The 20,574-nt window shown below is 35.7% G+C and overlaps 1 protein-coding gene across 1 annotated transcript in view; it reads left to right on the top strand.

Annotated features, from left to right (window-relative positions):
- The first annotated feature begins 455 nt into the window (after window positions 1–455).
- LOC134511988 (lipoxygenase homology domain-containing protein 1-like) overlaps window positions 456–20,574 on the top strand; it is a 143,817-nt gene continuing 123,698 nt past the window's right edge. Inside the window, exons 1-8 of the mRNA XM_063326878.1 lie at window positions 456–590; window positions 1,692–1,869; window positions 3,536–3,667; window positions 9,752–9,954; window positions 13,189–13,278; window positions 15,272–15,404; window positions 15,673–15,824; window positions 18,108–18,262. Coding sequence (XP_063182948.1) covers window positions 525–590; window positions 1,692–1,869; window positions 3,536–3,667; window positions 9,752–9,954; window positions 13,189–13,278; window positions 15,272–15,404; window positions 15,673–15,824; window positions 18,108–18,262 — 1,109 coding nt within the window. The 5' untranslated portion in view covers window positions 456–524. The remainder of the gene's footprint in view (window positions 591–1,691; window positions 1,870–3,535; window positions 3,668–9,751; window positions 9,955–13,188; window positions 13,279–15,271; window positions 15,405–15,672; window positions 15,825–18,107; window positions 18,263–20,574) is intronic.

The following is a 20,574-nucleotide window of genomic DNA, read 5'->3' on the forward strand; positions in this document are numbered from 1 at the left end:
AAACCTTCGAAAAGCAAGAAGGTAGGTACACACACGAGAGCTGCATGGAAAACTACTTAATTTGAAAAGAGAATAAATTCCTTAACTTTCCACTTGTGCTCTGGATGCTGTGCTGTGCTGCTGAACAATAAAAAGCAGGGAAGTTGCGGAGTAGGGAAGGATTTACATTATCCAGGTTGGTGTCTGCACAGAAAGCAGCAAATATTCAAAGGCTGAAGGTATATTTGAAGTACTTGGGACTTATTCTTTTACATTTTATCCATGGAAATGCATTAATAAGTGTTTAAAATAAATCAGTATGAACAATATAAATATCAAAGTTTAATATGGAGAAAAGCTGTGCTGTTCACAAAGGACTTCTGGTCTCTGATCTGAAGGGAATGTTTCACCATGGTGCCATCATTCTGCTCAACACAAGTCTCTGCCAGGCTCTGTCCCTTAGACCTGATGGGAGCTGCAGCGGAGCAGGTCAGCAGCAGCAGGAATCCTACTGGAAAGTGCATAAAATTGTGTCTGGAGTCTGCATGTTTGAAAGTGTGAGAAACCCAAGAATGTATCTGAAGATCAAAGATGGCCAGTGTAATGGAACAGTAAGCAGTTCTTGTTTGTATTTCCCTTTGCGGACAGCTTGAGTAAATTGTCAGTGATAACAGAATATTTTTTTACCTGCTTGGATAAAGATGGGATAAAACATTGTTGCAATTTAAATTTTTTTACATCTTTTCCTTCATTTCCCCAAGGAAAGATAGAAAAATATAACAAGAGAAGCTGTCATGTCTATTTGGCACTTGACTGTAAAGATCTGATTATATTTTTAAAATATTGAGGATGTGGGTTAGTTAAAATCCATTTGTAGCTAAATAGCTGGTGACTCTCTGTCAAGATCCTGTTGTGTTAATTCGATTTTTATTAAGCAACCACAGTTATACTGGTGTGAGTTTGGAAAATGTTGAAGTGACATTGGCATCCTAGCTTTTACGAATGATTCTGGTTTGTCTGAAATGAAGAACCTGATTTTTTTTTTTTCATCAGGCAACCATGTAGAGTTTATTCTTTAAATTCCTCACCAGTAGCCTATATATTTAGTAATAAAACTAGGCTTGGGGAATGGTGAAATATTCTGATTTTTGGACCTATAATACTCTCTACCTGCTAAGAGTTTAATTATTGCAGATTTACATTTGAGAGCAAAAAAGAGAATGAATTAGTATTTGCTCATTTAGACCCAGTGTTTACTAATCCTTTGTCTGTTTGCTGATACAAACTGATATAATTGTTTTGAATGTGGCAAAGCACAAACATGTTCAGGGGTTTAAAGTGGTATTCAGTCTAAATAAATTGATGATAAAACCCCCTAATGAATAATTAAGATGTAAGTTGATTAAGTGGGAAACTCCTTTGAATATATCCTAGACTTTGCCGAAATCCTAGCAGAAATTGGAATGCTTTCGTATGTGGTCTTTCAGTTACTCAAATTATGTGATCAATCTTTCTGTTCACAAAGGAATAAGCAAGACCAAGATATGTACATATGTGTGTGTGTGTGTAATAACGTAGGACATTGTGAAGAACCTAAAGTTAATGTGAAATGTTATTAGAAGTTAGTAATATTTAAGTCTTAAGAAACATCCAACTTGCCTAGCTACATCACTTTAGTTGTGGAATTCATGGTTTTGTTTGCAATTTCCTAGGGCACAGGTGATGAATACTGTCACTTTAAAATTGAGAAGAATTTGGAAACTGGATCTGTAAGTCTAGAATCAGTGCAAAATAAAGGGATATATGTTGGTCTCCTGCCAGATGGCCAGACTAAGCCAGTCATTAACACTGGAGAGAGAAACATTTTATTCTACCCACAGGTCATCAAATGTATGTAATTTCTTAGAATTCTACAGTTTGCTTTAGTGATTAGTGTTTCTGAATGACAACTTCAAAGCAAAAGTGTAAAAGCTAGACTGACATAATTTCCTTTGTTGTGTTTCAGTAATTTTAAAGGTATAAAGTTTATTGTGCCCATACTTAACTCCTCCTATGTAGCTAGTTAATTTCTCTTAATTTCTTTCTTTTTATAACAATAAATGATACAGAAGACACCTATGTTTTTACTGAAAAAAATAACTTTTGAGCATAAGAATTGAAACAGGTGACAAGTTAGAGATGGAGATGACTGACTTGGTCTGCTCTCCATTCTGGCCACAGATTATGGAGGCCTGGGAGATGTCTTGCGGTCAAATATACCACAGGCTTTCCTGATTTTATAGGGAAAGTAGTAGACTGTAGAGGGGGTCTGCTTGGCAGTGTTCAGTTTCTTTTTTAATGGTGAGAAATTGTACTTCCCCCATTAGTATATTGATTATGTGATTCTTCCGTCCCTTGATCAGATTTGAGAGCAGTCAGAAAGCTAGGGAGCTGACCTGTTCTAGTCAACTAGCCAGGACTCAGAAATTAGCTCCCCCCACACTCTGGACCATCATCACTGGACAATCTGCTTGTCTATTCTCCTTCAGGAGAATGAATTTTTTAATTTGGTGAACAATTGGTTACCAAACATAGTCAGCTGACTTGGATTATAACTGCAGAAAATAGTGGAATTGCAGTACTTGTATTCTTATCTGGTGGTCATAGTCACAGAGATCAAAAAATGAAACATCTCATGAAAATCCTGAACCATCAGTTCAAAATTGAGAATTCAGTCACATTTTTGCCAGGCACAAGCAGAACAGGGTCATCTTGAATGCTTTGACCAGGAAAGGGAAAGTATCAAAACATACGACTGGTCTGATTATTAATTGTTCTATGCATATTGTGACCGAGACATACAGAAGCATTATGAAAGTCACTGTAATGGCATCCCTACCGTGCAGTCCCTACTTGCTACAAGGTGACAAGAATATTTTGGTCACTGTGTCCTTGTAGAAATGAGGAAAGTGTTTTCCTTTGTTACTTTTTGGAAGAGCAGAGTTTTAAATGGAAATTCTCAACAAATCAGGGCTTACTGATGCCATTAAAATAAAGCTAAATGTTACTTCGTTACAGGCTTGAGTTCTCCTGAATCCTTGTTGCTCAGTAAAAGGAGGATAAAAGGAGATAATATTTTCTATGAGAGCAACCAAGACTGTCTGTTTGACACTTCATATTATCAGAAATGGCCTCTAGCAGTTTTCATTTCAGCATTCCCACTCTTAAGAAAGGAAACATCAGGGGGGTGGAGAAGGTTATCTTGGTAGAAACTACATTTTACAAAGTCATTTTATTCATACATCAATGTTAAATTGTTACCTAGATTTTCAAAGCAGTAAATAGACTTTTATTGGTACGCCAGATTTTTTCCATTTTTTGTGGCTTGCTGATAACAATAAATGCTAATAATAGCTAGTGGCTGTGCAATACATAGCGAAAAGATTTTGGTGTCCACTGTGTTGAACAGTTGTGAGATCTGTTATTAGTGTTTGTCACTGAATATGCTTGAAGCCTCTGAGCAAGAAGCAGCAAATGATTTGTAGCTAGTGACAGAATTTACATTTAATTGTTTTAGTTGGCCGGGAAGAGCCTATGGGAACATCTGCAGCAGCCAGTCAAGAGACGAAAGACTTCAGGGAATCTCAACTCCAACCAGCAAAAGCCCAGAAGCCAGTATCTCAAAGCCTTTCAACGTTTCCACCCTCAAGTAAGCAACAGTTTACAAACTAGTTGTGGTATAACATTGCGTTATATCTACCCTCCATGCACGTTTGCAGTGACTTACCTCAGGAAGGACAATGAATAGCTTTTCTAGACTGTTGACTTATGCATGCATAGATGCAACATAAACCATATTAGCAGTTATTGTTTTTTAAAAGGGCATTGGAATATAGTTTATTGATAAGGCAACAATCAGCATGTAACTGTCAAATAATGTCATATTACCTTTTGTTTAAGAAGTAAGTAGCCATCTATCACAAGGACTATTTCTGTGGAAACTGAAATTGATACGATACAGAGCCCAATCCAAAGCTCACTGAAAGTAATGGCATATTTCTCGTTTATGCTTTCTCTCACATTTATGTTTTCTGCTTTATGATTCACTGGGGAAAAGAGTTTTAGTGCACTGCATGCTAGCTTTATACCTGTTTTTAGGTAGGTAGGAACAGATAAACAATGTTCTGGTCATGCTTCTGGAATGACAGTGTACCAGATGTGTTTTACTAGAATAAACAACCACTTTCTTTAGCTACAGAAGTTGCATAAGTGGTCTAAGACAATGATTTCCCCAACTCAAAAATTTTAAAGGAATATTCAGCGTCCTAGTAACCAAAGAAGGTGTGACTAAGGAACTCAACAAACAGGGAATGATACACTTCTTATGGAGTGGGGGTCATCATGTTTGCTTCCTGCCTCTCTTTTATTTCAATATACCCAAGGAAACTGTCTGGACAGCCTGAATTGTGTCACATTGCCATGAAAAGCAGATGGGACAAATGGAAACTACTGAGCTCCACACAGCACAGTGAGGCACATTGACATGGTGGAAAAATATCTGTTACCTTGAGTGAGCTTTAAAGACAAGATTATATTAGAGTTTACGGTATGGGAGACATGCTTAGTCGGCCAGAGGTGGTCCCAAAGGCATTCATGTAACAAATAATTCAGGGTGGGTTACTGACTTGGTTTTGAGCTTGGTCCTCAGACTATTATTTCGAAGTGTACATGAAAAGTCTGGCAATGTGAACAAGACATCAAATATGGCATACTTGTTCATAAGGTATAATGTGAAGTATCAGGAAGGATTTTAAATAAATTCAATTTAACCAAAATATCTTGGTTAAATTCAAAGCATAGGTGTGGATTATTATTAATTACTGTTAATTGTTTCTGGCAATGTTGTTTCCATTCTTAGCTCAAAACACCCACTCTGTTTTTCTAATCTATCAGACTTCATGTTGTATCATTATCTCACAAAGCCTTCCCGGCGTCTTGTGGGTTGTCAGCAACTGGTGAGATATGCTGTATTTGGAACCCATGGCAACAATACACAAGCCATCAAACCTGTTTTCAAAGAAGCTGGATGTTTTTAGGGTTGGATACAAAGGATCCTTTTATAGAAGCAATATCTGCCGTGAAATTGGTTACATAGACTCTATAGCACTTTATAAGAAATATTTCTGACATTCATAAATGTGGACTCTGCTTATGCAAAATGAATAGAAATATCAAAGTTACTCTGCCCTTCAAAAAAAATGCTCATTTTTAGTAAGATATTTTAACTTAGAATACTTTAAAGGTAACTGACTTCTGACACGTAGAGGTGAGCCTTAATTTTTAAACTGATACTCTTTAAGTACTCATTTTCTTTTTCCACTCCAAGTTGACATTCGATGTTTGTGTTGAATATACAATCCAGCAGAATGCTTAGCGTCCAAACTCAGAGAAGATTAACCCTTGGGCTGACCAGGCCATCTTTTTTGTGTCTGTTGTTTGCTAACCGGTAGCTGTGTTTTGGTTGTTGTTTTCATGAATAATAATTGATTTAGGATTAATTAAATTGAAAACTGTGCTACAGCAGTTGGGGCTTCTCCTGTTGCAGTGTGAGTTCTCTGTTCCTCAGGAAACTTCTTTCATGTACAAGGATGATGGCAGGTGCCAGCTGCTACTTAACAGCTCACAGGATGGAGATATTAGAGGGAGCGTCAGAGACAAATCAGCTAAAATGCATGCAAGACACCACGTTATAGACTCAAGACTGATCAAATGTGCTGCCCAAAACAGAAGGAAAATTATATATATATATATATATATAGCTAGGGGACCACAAAGTCTAGACAAAAATGAGATGAAGCAGAAGACACTAAAAACTGAAACCAAATATTGTGGGGCTTTTTTTTAAACCCTTTCTTACTCTTCCGTTACCTGTGGCAAAAGCAAGCCAAAATCAATAGCCTGGCTGAAAATACAGACTTGTGTCATCTTATGTATCAACTAGAAAGCATGCAAGAAATTTACGGGATTTCCCAAATGACTTGGTACTGGGATTTCTTCTTTGTGTTTCTTGTTCCTTGTGTTTCTCAAATCATGTTTAAATTTCAATAGTGAAAACATGCCTGTGTGTGCCACTGAAATCAAGGGGAGAGATGTCATCATCTTCCATGACACAAACGCAGTCTGTGGTGTCGAGAACATCTTTGTGGTTTGGTATTAACAAATTGTATCTCTGAAAAATAATTTCTATAGCCTCCAGGCTCCTTTCCTGTATGTCTGGAATACGGGTAGTTACTAGTATTTTTTAATATATTTTACTTACAAGAGATAATAAGATACGAATAAAATCTAATCTCATTTCCATTTGGTTTACATTGGAAATGATGATACAAAAAGGTGTAATAAAAATGCATCAGCTTTATTGTCCAAGCTTCTGCTCTAGAGATTAATTTTTCTGATGGTTCATTTCAAAAGTGTCACTCAATCATATGATCTTCTGGGACAAGGTAATTTTCTTTTTGCTTTAGATTTAGATAAGTAAATAAAAAAGTAAAGATATTTTTATGAAACTTTGTGAAGGATTATGATGACTTCATCATTCTCATGCAGGCCTATCAGAATGAATTTTCATTGCAATAAATTTACAGCATGGTGTCATGAAGTGTGCAAAATCCCATGACTAATGCAGGGTAACCACCAAATCCTCTTTTCAGACTGGAATATTTTTAGCCTGTAGCAAATCAATGCCACTGATTTCCATTTGTAAGAGGAGCCAGTAAATTACAAGGTAAAAAACATTCCAAGCCTGTGAATTGTTTGTGCATTATAATTGTTTTCAAGAGGTAGTAGTTTGAGGTTGCAGTAGCTGCTTTGGGCAGCAATAGCCCAAGTATGGAATTCTTGTGCTAAGCATATGGAACAGCCTGGGATTCCTTGTGCTTCTTAAATACCTGTGCATTTCATGAAAATTTTAATCTCTCTGCTGCAAGAAAGATGAGGTTTCAGAGTTACAGGTGAGTAGCTAGGTAACTATAGTTACAGAAAGTTATATAGTCAAGTTCTCAAAAATACTTATTACACCAAAGCAACTACTTCTCTATAGTTCTGTTATTTCAGTCACTGAAAAACAAGTGTAATTAAGTTTTTATTCAGGTAAACATAAGATGTTTGCCTTTTGCTTTCTTTTTGGCGTGTGGATTTTCTTCTTTCAGAACAACTTGCTCTCAGTCATGATGAAGAATACAATAAAACCAGCAGTTATTATGACAGTTGCCTATTTCTAAATCACTATAACCATTCCAAAGTCATTCTAAAGAATGTTAGAAGCACTGCTGTAAAAGTCATACTACTACAGTTCTGAATTTCTTAAAAATTGATTAACCAAATTTTAGTCTTTACCAGGGCTGAAATTTCCCCCGATTCCAGAAATTAGCCCTTATTTATTATAGAACACTGTACTGGATCCTAATTCCTTTGCAATTCCTTGTGCAATTATTTCACATCAGTTAAGAATTCAGTGCTAGTTGATCGTAATTCAGGTTTGGTGCTTTAGTTACCATGTTGATTTAACCTACAGGAAACCTGATGATCCAAGCAACTATATAATTCCTTTTGAGTACAACTTTTAAGAAAAAAAAGCATTTATTTAATATCATAAAAGTGTCATTTGAAGAAATTTAAAGGGGTGATCAGGACCATGTCTCAGTATTGAATCAATCCTTCTTCACTTACCCAATTTGCTTCAGCCATGTTTCAGCAGGATGTGAAATTGGTTGCTCACAAAAGTTTAAGCAGCAAGTCTTAAGGATTCAAAACTGGTTTTCACTTTGCCTTCAAACTTAGATTTTAATGCTAGCAACAAAACATAGTCAGATAAATTTTGCAAATTTCTATCATAGGTATTGCTTTATTTTCTTTCATATTTGTACTGGGCTTGGCTGGGGTGAACGTAATTTTCTTCGTAGCGGTCTGTCTGGTCCTGTTTTTTAGCCTGGTGACCAAAGCCGTGTTGATAACACACCGATGTTTTAGCTGTTGCTGAGCAGTGCTTGCACGGCACCGAGTCCATCTCTGTTTCTCACTCTGCGCTCCCAGCGAGTAGATGGGGTGATGATGGCAAGAGGCTGGGAGGGGACACAGCTGACCCCAACTGACCAAAGAGATACTCCATACCATATCTTGCCATGCTCAGCAATAAAACTGGAGAGGAGTTTTTCCAAAGTAGTCATTCCTTGGGGACTAGCTGGGCATCATTCTGCTGGTGGTGCGTGATTGCTTTTGCATCACTTGTTTTTCTAGGTTTTGTTTTTTTTTTTGTTTGTTTGTTTGGTTTTTTTTGTTTTCTTTTTTTTAGTATGTGGGTATTTGATTCTTTTTTTCTTCCTCTGTGAGGTAAAGGCAGTTTAATAAGTGAAAGAAAAAACTCCACCCCAGAGAAACCTGGTACAGTATTTTAACCAAGCAAATAAAAAAGCAAAGGGCTCTGATAGCAAGGTATGCAGTGCAGCAGGAACATACATAGTGGTGCACTGGGAATTCTTCAACAAATCCGTATCTGTGGCTATTTATGACTTCTGCAAAATTGTGAGTTAATTCCATTATGTGTTTGGAGCCTCTGGCCTGCAAAAGCTTGGTTCATAGAAAGCTACTTAATGGATGAAGAATGAGCTGGGGGATACAAAAGAAAATTAATCTGCAGCACAGATTATATTCATTATGGTTAGCATATTAAAACGTCTCTTTGCAGTCGCATGAAAAGGCCTCATGAAGAGCAGTTTGGGAACCCCTTTACAACACAGTATACAGAAAATATGTTGGTTCATCTTTTCAAATTTAGGGTTTAGATCTACCTCTCGTTTCAGAACAGATTATAAATTCCTGGGGGCAAGGACTCCCTCTTTTGGAGAGGACTTCATGGTCAGTGGTTCCATTATTGAAAAGTAGTGTTTCAGACATCCGATGTTTGTAAACTCCACTTTGATTAGAATACTCAAAACTAAATTCTTTCATCCTAAGAGTCTATTTTTTCACATCTCATGTGCAGAGGTGCCATTTGACACCTTTGCATATACATATATTTTTTTTTCTTAAGGGCAGATGAAAGATCACTACATGCTATTCTAAAGTGAAATATATGTTTTCCAAAATTATCTTTGCTGATCCATTAAAGCTGTGAAATTTATTCATAAAGTGATACTGTGCTGCTATTGTCTCATTCATGCAGAACGTGCCTTAGCCCAAATGCTTGCACTGTATGCTTAAGTATGGCTGGGCAAGGATATATTGTGCTCTTTTCTGAGTATTTTACAGTATTTAATTAATATTTAACTTGAAGAAAGTTAATTTCCTGAATATTATTTTTCATTTGAAACGAAAATTTCTCTATTCTCAGATGTATGATTCTGCTAATAATGTCCCAACACAAGGCATTAGAGGAGTATTTACAAGTAATTCTACTCAGCTCTAAATGTCAGGCTAAGGAACCAGAAATACTGATTTAATGGCCATAGTTCTGGATCACAGCATCCTTATTCTACACCAGAATATGTATAAAGAATAATACGAAAGTAGTGCATGTGACTGATGCTTGTTCTTTTCCAGTTTATTCTTGTAGCTCAACTAATCAGTACATTTTGGTCTAGACAAGAAACATAAATCAATCTTTTCAGACTATCTCACTTGCCATGAAAAAATACAATCCCTTCTCTGTTATGGTCTCCTTATGTGCTGAAGTTACAACAGGAACTGGCAGTTTCATGTCGATTTTCATCTCCCACTAATGTTCTGTATTTCACAGAGGAAATGAGAAATCCCCAAGGTGGTGAGTGTCCCCTTCCTTCAGATGATGAATGGAAAGTGTCAATGCTGACAGGAAATGCAGGAACTGAAGCAAATGTCGTTCTCTGGATATGTGGAGACAGAGGAGTAGCTGGACCGATAACTCTTGGCAAGGACAACAGAAAGCAGCTGTTTCTTCCCAGGCAGGAGGATGAATTTCAGGTAGCTAATGAAGGCTAAGAACATTATTTTAATGTGTACCTTTCCAAAGATTTTTTCTGTCATGTGAAAGGAAAAAATGTTTTTCTCCTTTGTTTACTGCATAAAATAAATCTCTATCTAATCTCTTTGAATTCTGCGTTAAATCAGTTTCATGCATATAGTTAGCAACAGAGAAAATACTCTTTCTTTTAACCCCCTCTCCCTCATGTAGTAGCCCAAATGGGACAACTGCAGGAGTAAATTGATTGCCTTGAGGCAATTGATTTGAAACTATCTTTAGAAACTATCCACTCCTAAACAAACCTGTGTGATGTAAGACTTGTATATCATTTGAGGATTTTTAGTAATGAAATCTTCATGCATTCAGTTTTAAAAGCATACTATAAAATGTACAGTGTGGAACCAGTTCATTTAAGGAAGAAAACCCTTTTTCAGCCTCCTTATTATAAATAGCTGAAATGTGAGAAACTTTACCTGTGGAATTACTAAGAGCCCAATACAAACTACACATTATCATGTCATAAAAGCACAAAGACTTCTGCTATTATTTAAGAATTACTCCACCTCTACTGTAATAAGGAAACTATGTCTAGGTAGGCTGAGAGGAAATTACCAAAGGGGCTAAAATTTCTGTTTTGCTTAAATTTTTCTGTCTGAGATGCATATAACACATTGCTGTCTTCAGCTTTACTGAAGAAGTCACATTTTTCACATTTTGTGCAAATTTTTTTTCTTCAGTCATCAACTCTTCTAGTTCAATCTTGACAAAAACCAAGATTGTTACTGTCAATAATATTAATAATAATAGTCTCTATGAATAGGGCATATGCAGAAGATAACCAACTGTAATATTCATTTTCTAAGCATGTAGGCTATATATTATGATCCACGGGGAATCCAGTTGTCCTAATTACTGAATAATTTATAAGCAACGATGGGTAATGGCATGTTTGCGATGTTAATCTATACATTCTTAAGAGATGGACCAATTTCTCTTCTCTAAAATAGATATTGCCCATTATGGCTGTGTGCTGTGGATATTGATCTTGTGAGAGAGCAGAATCTTTCTCTCAGCACCTGGGGCTTACTACTATGATTCTTTACATCACGCTGACACTATTGCTTTCAGGCATGAAACAGCAAATGTCTGCATTTAGTCTGCAGGAGATAAATCCACAAAGAAAAAGCCTATGAGTAAGAGCTCGTTCTTCTTTTTTTTTTCCTTTTAAACTTTAAACAAGTACTACCCTGTACTTGTTTAGCAGGATAAGTCTTGGAATGAGGATAGGAATGCAAGACTTAAAAAAATTACATCTTTTTTTTACCATTTGCATCTTTGAGCTTAATATGTTTTCACTGATATTTTCTAGAGCAGAAGATACCAGTTTTTATTTTTTAAAATAATCAACTTAATCATAGCTCTGGCCAGGAGTTCTAGGAAGAAAACAGCTTCAGAAAACCTGTAATAATCAGGTAATTTGGAATCAGTTTTCTTTAGCCTTCCACTTCATCAGCAGCATGCCCAACTATGAAAAATTTGAGTAGAATTATCTTGAGAAATGAAAACCATTCATATGTAGCCTTCCCTCTCTTACCTTACCCATGTGAGTAGTAATTGCCTGTTTAATCCTTTCTAAGACCGTGCATGAGAAAAATCAAGGCTACCAGAGCATTTCTTCTGGTTCTACTTGTTTTAGGCAGAAGTCACTCTTTGCATTCTGACAAAGTCCAGTACATTTATGTTTTGTATTGATACGTGAAACGATGATGAACTTTTTTTTTTTTTAACCAAAAGCCTAAAGAGGGATTCATTAGAATAAACAGACAACATGACAGTACCGGATATTCAGTGAACACCAGCTCTGTGAATGAGAAGACTATCTCATATTACTTGAGAAGTGGGTCAACTTGTTTGTGGAATGCGGGAAATGACAACAGTTGTTTTTTCAGTCAAGCTGTGTATATGCCCTTTCTTTACTACTGCTTGAATCCCAAAGTCTCCAGGTTACCTCTAGTAAGACTACTTACAGAGAGAAATATTATGCAGCATAAGCAAGGATATCAGAAACTGACTCAACAGAATAAAGCTATTTTCTTAAGCCAATGAAAAAGACAGGAACCATACTGTGATATCAGTGTTGCAAGCCTGTAATTAACATTTATTCTGTTAATGAAATTCAGGTCAATGTAGCAACTATACCAATACAAAGACAGCTGTGAATTCCACAGATTCTTTCGCAACCAACCGTTGCAATTTACTGAGTGCATTTCAATGCTAGGGAAATCAAGAGTAAAAGCTGTTTGACTCTAGAAATCTTTGACTAAAGCATGATAACTCTGCGACCATAACATAAAAGTTGATTATACAAAAGCACAAAGAGGCAGCTAAAAGCTGATATAGGAACTGAGGTAATTCTGACCTCTGAAAAGAGAAAAGGGCTTTTTATTAATGAAGGTAAAGAATGAGTGGGTAATATACTAATAGATGTTTCTAAAACGAAAAGAAAATAATTTTTGTACAACGTAAATAGCTTTTTTGGATATACATGATGGAGAGGAATAGGCTGTAACCAACTTTTTATTAAGAGAATTGTTGTTTGATAAATGACATGATAACACACTTACATTTCCTTTCCTAGCAGTACATTACAAATGATCTAAAATTATTTATGCTCACTTTAAATAATGGTTAAGCTTCAAATAAAGCTCAGATATGATAGGGTTGCATAGAGTAAATTTCATAAGTAAGAGCATATATAATGCTTGAAAGTGCAAATGAATGCAAATCGGAGTCAGAAGGCGAAGATAGTGTCGGTGACTTCCAGTTTTGCAGATGTTCTGCTAGCTTTTGAGAGCTTATTCTTTAAGGTCTCAAAAATTTTTGTATGCTTCATTTTGGCGTACCAGTGTATTTGAGTTATTTCACATATGACGATTGAAAATACAGGAAGGGAAATGTTTAGGGTTTCTTTTTTGGTGAGATGTCCTGAAGGCTGTAACAGTTTTAGGCACAGAATTCATAGGCCTGTGCTTGCTGTTGAGATGCCACTTCTTCCATGTGTGTGGGAGACAGAGACTGAAATGACTCTTAATCATGAATTGGATACAGTGTTAGTTTGCAAGGCATGGTCTTACTTAATGGGCATGCAGCCTCTACCACACTATTTTAAACTGTAAGTTAAATGGGTTTTTTTTGTATGTAGTTATATGTTGTATTGTTCTGGCTTTATTCAGGTTAAAATAAAAAGCATTGGGAATATCTACAAGATAAGAATTGAACTTGATGGGTTACTGAATGAACAATCAGAGTGGAACTTACAAAGGGTGAGATTTTTTTATGGTGATTTTTCCCTGCTTTGTTAATTTTTGTATGAAGTAAAAGCCTATCTTTTCATGAAGCCATAGATTCATGAATCAAAAAATGCTGATTGTGATACGTTCTTATTGCTTTGTGTTCTTAGGTTGCTTTAGACATGACAAAAGCACAGATACAGTCCACCTCCTGAGGACGGGAAATATGTAGGATTATTTTGCAATTATCCTAATTTATGTAGTTCATAGATACCGGTTTTAGTGTATTGATGGGTTCTACTAAGTTTTGCTTTCTGAAAGCTCACCTGTACTCTTCAGTGTGTGTTAGGGCGATTCTAGCTATAAATTTCAGCGATGAGAAATGGAAAATGATGGAGCAAGAATTATTCTATGACAACTACATGAGAAGAATGAATGAAGTTTGCTTAAGAGTAGGCTAGTCCTAATTGGCACAAACATAGCTCACAATTATGACCCTTTTCATGGAAAAAGAAAGTGCTGGGTTTTTTCAATTTGGTGAATTAATTATTCTTCTCTACTTCTGTTTTAACTGTATTTTTCTCCTGATATTTAGTGATATTCACCGGATTAAATTTATACTAAACTCTTGCTAACACTGACCCCCATGTAAGGTTTATTTCAGAATCACAGATAGGTATTTGTCTTCTGTTTCTCATTTTGAATCTGTAAGAGACACAAATTTTTGCTTTGGCCTTTAATTCATCTTAAAAATTCTGATTTAGACAACCAGAATTAAACAGTAATAACAGATTTTTACGTTATCCAAAGGCCTTAACTGTGACTGTACCAAAACTAAATGTAAGTATAAATATTTCTGTTGCTCAAATGATTGCAGGAATCCTACTTTCCATCCTGGTGGTGACAAAACATTTCTTTAACATTTGGGTCCAAATTTCATAGGGTAACCCTGGGATTTCAAATATTTCTTTTCACAGAAAGGAATAAATCAAGTTGAAAGCTGTGTTTTTCTGACAAAGCAGTTAATATTTGCAATTGTTATGAATCAGCAGGGGGAGCTCTGCCAATAAACATTAGAGATTAAGAATCACTGCTGCAAAAGTATTTCATGTTAGAGTAAATACATGCTTTGGTGTTAAAAGAAGTGTTTATTTTACTTAAAATAATATTTTATTGGAAAAGCGAGATAAAGTTATATATTGTCTTGATTTCCTAAGTGTTAGAATTTGAATGTGAATACTAGTTTTCATAATTTTGTTTGCAAGGCTTACTCATACTATATGCACACTCAAAACATAACTGCAGAAAGACAACTTTTTGGCACTGATTTCCTTCTGCTAGTGAAGGCCTATGGAAAAAATGTAGTAAGCATTGCTGTAACTCAACACCAACAAAAACTGTTCCCATTGAAGAGAGGAAAGATGGCTTTAGTTATAGGAAAAAAGTAAGACAGCTATCATAAAGTACAGTGAGACTGTACTTGAGTACTTGAGAATTTGAATTCTACCTATCTTCAGAGGAATATATAGAGGGTGCTGCTATCCAGGTTGTCTTTTGTTCTGCTGTAGAAGAGCCAAATATAATACAAATTGATTTAATATTTCAACATATCCTTTCCTTGCCAAAGTTCAGAAGTATGTAGATGATGAGTTCCATCCTGATTTCATTTTAATATAAAAAAATGTGTCAATCTTTCCACATCTTCCAAAAGCTCATTCTCACATAACTTCACATACCAGAAAGTTTTCAGTCTTCAGTACTCCAGGCAGTGTTAGATAGAGGTGGTTCACTGACAGAAATTGGTGACATTTCTTATGGCAAAAAAGCAAATTTCGATTACAGACTTGTTTGTTCCAAGAATTAAAAATAACAATGTTTTCATACTGCAATTTTGTACATCATATTTACAGATCATGTTATTGTTTTCTGAGATAGAAGAAAGATGTACAAAAATACATTTTGCTGTTGAGAAGCAAAGCACTGGAAAGAGTGAACTGAGTCATAGTTGGAATTGCTTCTTCTCTAGGTGACACTGCAACATCTAAAGAGCAAGAAAACACTGAATTTTCCAGCAAACACATGGTTATCAAAAAATTGTGATGATAGAGATTTTGTCTGTGAACTTCCAGTAGTAGAAGCTGGAAAACCTATCTATCCAGGTATGTGTGTACTTCAGTTGCACGGTGACGTATATATTAGTTACCTGGTTTTCAGTATTAATGTCATCTGAATTATATTCCATTTGCTATACACTCATAAATGTGGTCTTAGCAATCTTAAAAACAGCTAGACTGATTTCTGGAGTATATTCCAGAAAATGAATTGCAAATCAATTGCTGGGGTCGTTTACATTAAGCTAGAATAGTGAGTAAAATGAGTTATGATTACACATAACTTGTATTTTCTTCTTTTTGTTATTTTTGGAAGTTGTTTTATACCATGTTTATGTCTACACTGGTGATTTGGAGCAAGCTGACACAGATTCTGCAGTTTACCTGTGTATCTATGGAAAAAGAGGAGATTCTGGTCTAAGACTTCTGCATAAATCTGGTATACCAGTGACATTTCAGAGAGGAATGGTAAGTCTGAAAAACAATTTGCTTAGCCATATAACTACGTAACTTATATGGTCTTAACAGGTTCCTAAGAAAAAAGATCACAGAGGTTGAGCAAAATAATTTTTAAAAACTAAGGAAAATAATTTTCCACTGATCCAGGAATGATTAGAAGAGTGAAAACACAGGCAGGAAAAGGAGAAGAAAAATCATTTGAAGAACTCCCCTACAATGATGAGAAGAGCTGCCTATGAATTTAAAACATATTCTTTTGAGGTGTAATGAGTTACAGCTGGCTCGAAGTAACTGCACAGAAATTGTTCCATGATTTCAGATCTTAGTAGGACTGTTTGTTATGTATTTCTTTTAAGGTATAATAGTATAGTATTGTGATTAATACAGGGCAGATTTAAAGTGATTTTTCTTTCAATTACCTCTGATCTCCCCTATAATTAAAGTATACATTGTCCTGATTTTCTGCAGCAGTGTATGGTTGAATTTCAGGAACTACTGAATTTAATCTTAGCTCTGCCTCTAGCCTTCTTATCACCTTCTGTTAAACCTGTTTCTTCCTTTGTGAGCTATTGAGAATTAACACTTGCATGTCTAACATACAAGTTATGGTATGGTTATGGTATCAAGCTGTTAGTGGAACACCTAATTAGAAAATAAAAAGCAGTATCTAAAATGTGAAGCATAACAATAACCCACTGGCAAACTTCAGAAGTATCTATACTATTTCAGAATATATATTTTATACCATTACTAATGTATTAGATATAAAGTTTTATTCCAAATGAAATTGAGAATTTAAGTGGAGTTTTCTGAGTGGGTTATTCTAGCCAGACTGATAGTAAATTCAGCATATTATTAATACAGGGGCTAGGGGGGCTGGTTCAAAGTGCCCTTTGTTATGGAAATGGGTGAACGAGAGAGTGGATTGCACGGAGAGGCAGAGCAGGACCTGGGATATATCATTTTATGACAGAGGCAGTTGAATGCTGACTTGAACAATTTGATTTCATCTCCGCCACGGATATTCTACATGATATTGGGCAAACCATTTCAAGTAAAGCTTCCCTGAGTGACCACTTTTTATATGCTTCTGTTTTGTTGCATAACCACTTTAACTTTCCTGAGCAACCATAGCTGTAACTGGATTCTGTTGAAAGACAATTCTGCTCTGGACATAGTAAACTCTTTGAAATGCTAAATACGCCAATAAATAATCCCTCTGTTTCTCAGTTGAGCACCCAAAACTACTTTGCATCTTTGACAGCTTTTGGCAATAATCTCTGTTCTTTAACTGTATAGGTAAAATGAAACATTATGCAGATGGCCTTTCAAAAAATAGATATCAGCATTTGCAGAAAGCTGGGGTACGATCGAAAAAGTGCAAAAGTGAAGTCACTGGGGAAATCAGTTCTGCTTCACTGAACTGTTTGGGTGGTTGCAGTAAATAATGCATAGAGTCATAAAGATAATGAAGATAAAAAGAAGTATTAAAAAGCTGCAGTCCTGTCTGAGCACAATTTGAGGCAGGGATCCTTCAGAGAGAATAGCTTGTGATCATATATTACATGTACACAAGGGAGAAGTAAAGTTCCAGAGGCAGTCTCAATTCTGCCGTTTGCTAAGGACTGAGAACTTTACAGATATGAATTTTCCAGTGTAGGTCTTTCCTTCATTTTCCTTCTACTGACAAGTGTGACCTGGACCGTTATGTTTAGAGAGAGAAAGCTATATGCTTTTCACTCTGACAGAAAATTACCAGCCTGAACCTTTCACCTGATCAGCTTCAGGCTCCTCTGAAAAGAATCTTTGCCAACTGGAAGCACAAGCCTAAATGAATAACGCGGGGAAAGCGGCATGTCAGATTTCAGTTTCTTCCAGCAGAATAAAATGTAAATAGAGGAGGTGAGACCAAAAAGAGAAAAGGATGAGAAAGTCTGTATTTTAAATAAATATCAAGAAAGGAAATAATAGTTTTAACTGGTTCTTACCTAGAGAAGAATAATTGTAAATGTTGAGGTATCGAAACAATAGTGAAGGGTTGCATGCAGCATCTTGGATGACAGCTGAAAAACCAATTTATTTGGGATTGTTACTACAGTCTGATTTTAATCAGACATAATCAAAAGACATTTAACTTTTCAGGTCCAACCACTTTGAATACAGTCCAGCTGTTGTCAAAAACAAAAGGAATCTTTGTGCATTGTGAGAGTTAATCGGGCTTTTAAAATACTTCAACTTTCAGACTTTCTTAGTGGTGGTAAATTGTGGAGTGCTGCCTGCTCTGTCTTCTAGATCAATGCTTTTGAAGTGGAAGCTGTATCTCTTGGAAAACTGCAGAAGGTGCTGTTGCGCTGTGAGGCTAATGCCAAGTCCCAGTATTGGTACTGTGATAAAGTCATTGTCAGAGAAGCTGAGAGCAACTCGGAATATGTTTTCCATTGTGAAAGGTAGTTTTTACAAGAATATTCTTAAATATTCTTAAATATATATCACTAATAGTATTATCCCAGTAAATGTACTAAATATGAATTTTGCAGGAAAGGACAAATTTGGATTATTTTGGAGTTTCATAAAATTCACAAAATTTATTGTTCCAGAACAGATTGTTTGAGTTAATAAGCTGTATGGTTATGTATAAAAGGTTAAATGCTTATATTGTGGCTGTGTTACTGGATTGTACAGCGCAGTCTTATCATACAAGAATCAGTGTCTAACTAAGTCTAACTAACCGACCTCTTCAAGAAACAAGTGTAAAGCACACAAAAATTTTCTAAGTTAATGTGTATTTCTAAATGGGAAAAACAGATTTGCCGTTCAGAATTAAAATTAACTCTCTTTATGAAAAACAGCATTGCGAGAGAGACAAATGTGATGCCCAAAAGTCAGAATTATTTTGTGGTTGTTCCATTTAAGTTATTAAGGTAGCATCTTTAAAGTCAATTGTTATGTATTACATTTTGCACGTTTGGAAAAATATTATGGTAATCCCACATTTGGCGTTTCTAGTTTTGCAGTCTGTCTCATGGGTATGTGCATCATTCAGATGAAATGAAGGAAGTGTAGAGAAACAATGTGACCGTGTGATGAGGCACTACAAGTAATAATATTTAATTAATATTATTAAATTAATAATATTTACTAAACATTTTGTAATAAATGCCGGATGCCTATTTTTTTCTGAATTTTTATGATTATTTTACATAACCTTGAGCAACTTCTTGCCACTTGTGGTGTTGCATCCTTGAAAACAGGAATAAAAATGCTCTCTCACCTTCATAAAACTCTCTGTAACTGAGATCTTTCTTCAATCAGTAATGTTTTTAAACAGTAGGATAAGACTGAGAATTTCTCTGGTGTAGTTTTGGATGCAGATCAGCTGTTGTTGCTAGCTGTGGTTGCTACCTTTCTGAAAAAATAGAGGTAAAATTTTCTAACAGGAAGTTCTAGAGAGAAATCAGGCCAGCTGCCTACCTCAGTCATGAAAAATCAACTGTGTCATAGCCATCCTCTAGTGTGTAACATGGTTTAGGGACAATACATGTCAGGGCACTTTGCTGTATTAATTCTGTGATAATTAACACCAGATGTTGACCAGCAAAAATTATTCAGTGGCAGACACTCTCAAGAAAAAACAGAGAGTGGTTTTTTTCATTCATAACTTTTCTACAAGGAAAGACCACCACTGAAAAAGGGTTAAAATAGGTCAGTGGTGGGGGTCAGGAGTAGCTTCCATGTTGGACAAAATATAAAGCTGAAACAGCGTGCTTTATTCAAGGAGGGGGGAAGTTTTTCTTCAGAAATCTCTCTAATTTATTAATCTTCAGCCTTTATTTTACATTGATATTTTAAGATCCAGGGTATAAAAAAATACTGCAGTTGTTCTCATTTAGCTAGGGAAACATCAGCATTTTATCTGACTTAAAAAATCTGATACCAGTTTCTGAACAGCCAACAGTTATCACTGGATTTTAATTGCATGGTATTTGTTAGTTACAGACTGAAACTTTTTAGCATTTATGCTAAATATTGCGGGATTGCAGAAGATACCTGTGTGGTCAGATTTTAGCAGAAGCGATATAAATAAGTAGTTGTCTAGTAAGATAAAATTTATTTCTTAGGGACTAGTTCTTATATTAATTGGCCTGTTAATGTTTTCAAGACAAAAAATAGGGAACTTTCAAAAGCTGCTCTGGACTCATCGTACCCAGTTTACACTGGATTCCCAACAAGATTTATAAGAGACTGAATGGTTTACATCATTCCTGGAGGGTCCATGGGAGTGGACCACGTAAATAAAAACCAACAGCTCAGAAGCTTGCTGATTATTATTTTTTTTTTTTTTAACTGTAGAAAACCAGATGACTTTTTAACAAGCAGGAGGAAACTAAAAGAGCTGGTAATCCATGTTCTGAATGAAAAGGTTTCAAAAATTGTCCATAGCCTAGGATAACATGACTAAGAAACCTAACCAATATTTGCCTTCATTTATACTTTTTTGGACCCATCTATCTGTCCTCAAGGAGGACAGGAAGAATAAGGAAGAACAATATTTGGTTCCATCTTTGTTTTTATCACTGAACTTTGATTTTCAGAAAAACTGCAATAGATATGTACAAATTATACTTAGCACTCAATCCATAGTATTGAAAACATGTTCTGTGCCATATTCTTCTGTTTAGCTACACAAATAACTACAGTCGTGCCCCATGAGTCTCTCAATTTGACACGGGAATATTTTACACTTAACACAGCTCAGTTT

This window comes from Chroicocephalus ridibundus, chromosome 2 (genome assembly GCF_963924245.1).
Source record: "Chroicocephalus ridibundus chromosome 2, bChrRid1.1, whole genome shotgun sequence".
Taxonomy (NCBI): Eukaryota; Metazoa; Chordata; class Aves; order Charadriiformes; family Laridae; genus Chroicocephalus; species Chroicocephalus ridibundus.